The sequence below is a fragment of the Dreissena polymorpha genome, chromosome 3 (assembly GCF_020536995.1).
Source record: "Dreissena polymorpha isolate Duluth1 chromosome 3, UMN_Dpol_1.0, whole genome shotgun sequence".
In the NCBI taxonomy this organism is placed as follows: Eukaryota; Metazoa; Mollusca; class Bivalvia; order Myida; family Dreissenidae; genus Dreissena; species Dreissena polymorpha.
The window spans coordinates 137,062,965-137,066,477 of record NC_068357.1 but is presented as its reverse complement, the minus strand read 5'-3'; the positions used below and the strand labels follow the sequence as shown (position 1 = coordinate 137,066,477).

The following is a 3,513-nucleotide window of genomic DNA, read 5'->3' as shown; positions in this document are numbered from 1 at the left end:
TACAATAATAAAGAATCAATTGCAAGCAATTAAAGACCTCATTTTAAACAATATTTCAACAAAACATAAAGTGGGCAAAAATAAGTATCTCTTACTTTTTTAAATTTTCTTTTAACAATAAATTTGTTCTTTAAATAATTGGAAACGTAAATGGACTCATAGGGGCATGCTTCTGATTTAATAAAGAATGCATTAACGAATTACAGTAATAGTATTGCAATTTGATGATTTCATTACGTACTGTCAACACTATACTTTGACAACCAATATGTGGGCGTATGTTTAAGTACCACACTTTACTATTTCCTCCATATCAACGGTGATACATATCTGTGATTGGATTCGGCTGGCTCTAACATCGTGATTGGTTGTTTCGCCGCAAACGTCAGTTTAAATGGAACGCGATTCGAATGGAAGCATCACTTGGTTACCAGCCATGAAGTTAAGCAGCGGACTTTCGGTTGTGACGCTGATTTTCATAGGTTTTAGCAGCGTGCTGGTAAGGTTGTTATTATTATTGAATTATTATTTGTATTAGTATTATTACTAGTATTATATATGTATACTTACTATAAGTATATTATTACTTTAAGTATTATTATAATTTTAATTTAAAACATCATTCTTAAACATGAATTTGTTGAGTTGCCGAAATCATATATAAGAAAAAGTTTTTGAATGTTAGAAAATTGTTGCATTTTATCATGCATTTAAATATTTTAAAATAAAAGGATAATGTTGCCGCGGTACTTAAATCGACTGCATTTATATTTTCTTGTTATTAACTATTCAAAATTAACGTCCTCTGTCATATAATAAATACATTTTTGGTATTTGTTTTGTTTCTCTTTATATCCGATGGTATTATTAAACGCGTACACATTTGTAATATTTACATAAGCTATTGCAAATAAGCACATGCACAAAGTTCATGTGCAGGCATGTTCATTTGTTTAATATTAAACGATGCCTCAGCACATATGATTTGAACACCGCGAACTAAATTATGTATTTGTAATTCTCCAAGTAAATGGTTGAAATTTAGATTTTAAATAATTACTAAGAAATAAAAATCAATTTACAGATTTTTAAGTACAAAAATTAAATAATTGAAATTAAGTTGGCTGTTTGGAAATATCATTCGCTGCGAAGAGTTTGGTATTTTTCAATGAAACAAAGAATGAACGATTACCAATTACGGGTTCCACATTCGTCTCCTTTAGTAAAAATAACATTTGGAAATTTACCCATTGCGATTGTAATTGCGATATGATGTTATCACTGATAACAGTTCCCATAAATATATGTGTTGGAATATATATTCAATATATAAAATAAAACATCTTTCTATCTAATAATATCAAATGCCCATATGTATACATCGAAAAGTAGCAGGGAATATTGTCTATTATTGTCAAAGATTGCGGTATGCAAATTATTGTACGTAATCACTTGTTATTCTGACAACGTATATAGTCTAATTATTTATTATTGTAAACAAATGTTTGTACTCGTTAATGGTTAACCCATTTATGCCTAGAGTCTATAAAAAAGGCCTTGGCAAACAGCGTAGATCCAGATGAGACGCCGCATGATGCGGCATCTCACCAGGGTCTGCGCCGTTGCTTAAAGGAATTTCTGTAAGACATATTCTAAATATAGAAATAAATATAATAGACATCCCTAATTTTGGAAATAAATTGATCCAATTTAGAAGGATGGGAGAGTTTACTAGGCATAAATGGGTGAAATGTATCGTATCAATCGTGATTTCAAATGGACTTTCTTCCGGAACAAATATCGTATACTTCAATTTTGTTTGTTATGTCGTTTCATTCACCACGTGAACCCACTTTATAATATCATGTTTTTCGGATCCTCGAAAACCCTTTCGCCTTATTTCATTAATATTAAAAAGGGATAACTTCATATTTATTGACAGAATAGGACACATAACATGCCATAAACATCGTTCAATAGCAAACCCAAACACATTTAGTATAACTCCCGAAACACTGTTAAATGTCAACTTTTGCATTCCGTTGCTCGATGGTCAAGTCCGTAGAACAAAAACCTATTTCTTACGACATTTATAGGCTTTCCCCTTATGGACAACAAAATGTCACATAAGGGAGTTGGAAAACCAAAGTAAATAAATCTCCGCACGTTAAACTCTAAATCCAAATCATGGAAAGTTGTGTATTTAGTTTCTTTGAAAAAGAATATATCTGCAGAGATAACAACTGGCGCTTAAGGCATGATTTTTTTTAAATGCTTTTATGTTTTATTCGGATTTCAGTTTCTACCTTTAATAAAAATTGAATTATAAGTAATCATAAGTAAAAGTAAAGTTTGTTCATTGTCGATAGACTGACATGTCTCTCGTATTTGCTTATTCAATTCACACGTACAAACAAGTATGCACAAAACTAAGTAAGGCTTCAACATAAAACATTCATTTATGATGTTTTGACATTTGTTTATAAAAATAATTAATTACAATTCATATTTACTGATTCACTTGTTGTAGGTCACAGGCGAAAAGACAGGCGATGGCAAAGTAGAATTGACGTCGTCTGATTCGCATCCAGAATATGGCAACGAGGCTCAAAGCGATGAATACGGAAAAAGAAACTTTGGGCGTTGGAAAAATCTCCGATGGCAAATTCAACAATCCGCAAACAATCAAGGACAAGGGCCGGACAGTTACGCAATAGATAAACGATTTGCACTCGGAGGCAACGCAGACCGTCGTCCGTACAACTTCAGGCTGCCCTATTACCTTTACAACCCTGATTCTGAATCCCAAATTTACCCAGTTGGTTTTGAAAGCGATTACCCGTTTGATGACATTGGTTATGATAAACGTCACTCTAGTCGTTGGAACATTATCCTTCGCAAGCTTGGGGCCCTTTCAACTCCCGACGAGAGTACTGCAGGCAAGCGGTCGGCATCGCGTTGGCGGTTTATTCAAAATAAGCTTAACCAGTTAGGCGACAAACCAGACTTGGGGACAAGCAAGCGAAATCTTGGACGATGGCGAAATACGAACTGAATGCTCAAGCAGAACAGCGGGGCATAATTGTTGTGGTGTGAACTGTTTTTAAATTGAATCTAAGACTGACTTGGTAGTGTTAATTGATCCTGCTTGTTATATTAAAAATGAATGTATTTGAAGTATGTCTTTATTTATCATATAATATCAAATAATAAACATGTACACGTTAGTATATCTTATGATATATATATATATATATATATATATATATATATATATATATATTCGTTTCGCGCTGTTACATAACACACGGTGTAGATGCATTTCGGTGGCCTCTCTGTCAAAATGCTGCCTCTCTGTTCATTCTCGGCTACCTCTCTGTTATAAACATGAAAAATGGATGATCGTAATTCACAAAACAGATAAGAAAATCTAAAATTAAAACCCGTAAACACATTTGTGCATAAAAAGAGATGGTCCATGAGTTGAAGCATATATCCAGCTACAGGTTCACA

General features: G+C 33.0%; 1 protein-coding gene across 1 annotated transcript; it reads left to right on the top strand.

Annotated features, from left to right (window-relative positions):
- The first annotated feature begins 400 nt into the window (after window positions 1-400).
- Window positions 401-3,259, top strand: LOC127874815 (uncharacterized). The gene is made up of 2 exons (XM_052419450.1): window positions 401-499; window positions 2,531-3,259. The coding sequence occupies exons 1-2, from the start codon at window positions 437-439 to the stop codon at window positions 3,053-3,055; spliced, it is 588 nt and encodes a 195-aa protein (XP_052275410.1). The 5' UTR covers window positions 401-436; the 3' UTR covers window positions 3,056-3,259.
- Window positions 3,260-3,513: the final 254 nt, after the last annotated feature.

What these genes read in the sequence shown, in the direction of transcription:
- LOC127874815 (XM_052419450.1), top strand. Translation starts at nt 437, where the DNA reads ATGAAGTTAAGCAGCGGACTTTCGGTTGTGACGCTGATTTTCATAGGT. An exon ending in TAGGTTTTAGCAGCGTGCTG is followed by an intron (nt 500 to 2,530) that starts GTAAGGTTGTTA and finishes CACTTGTTGTAG; the next exon opens with GTCACAGGCGAAAAGACAGG.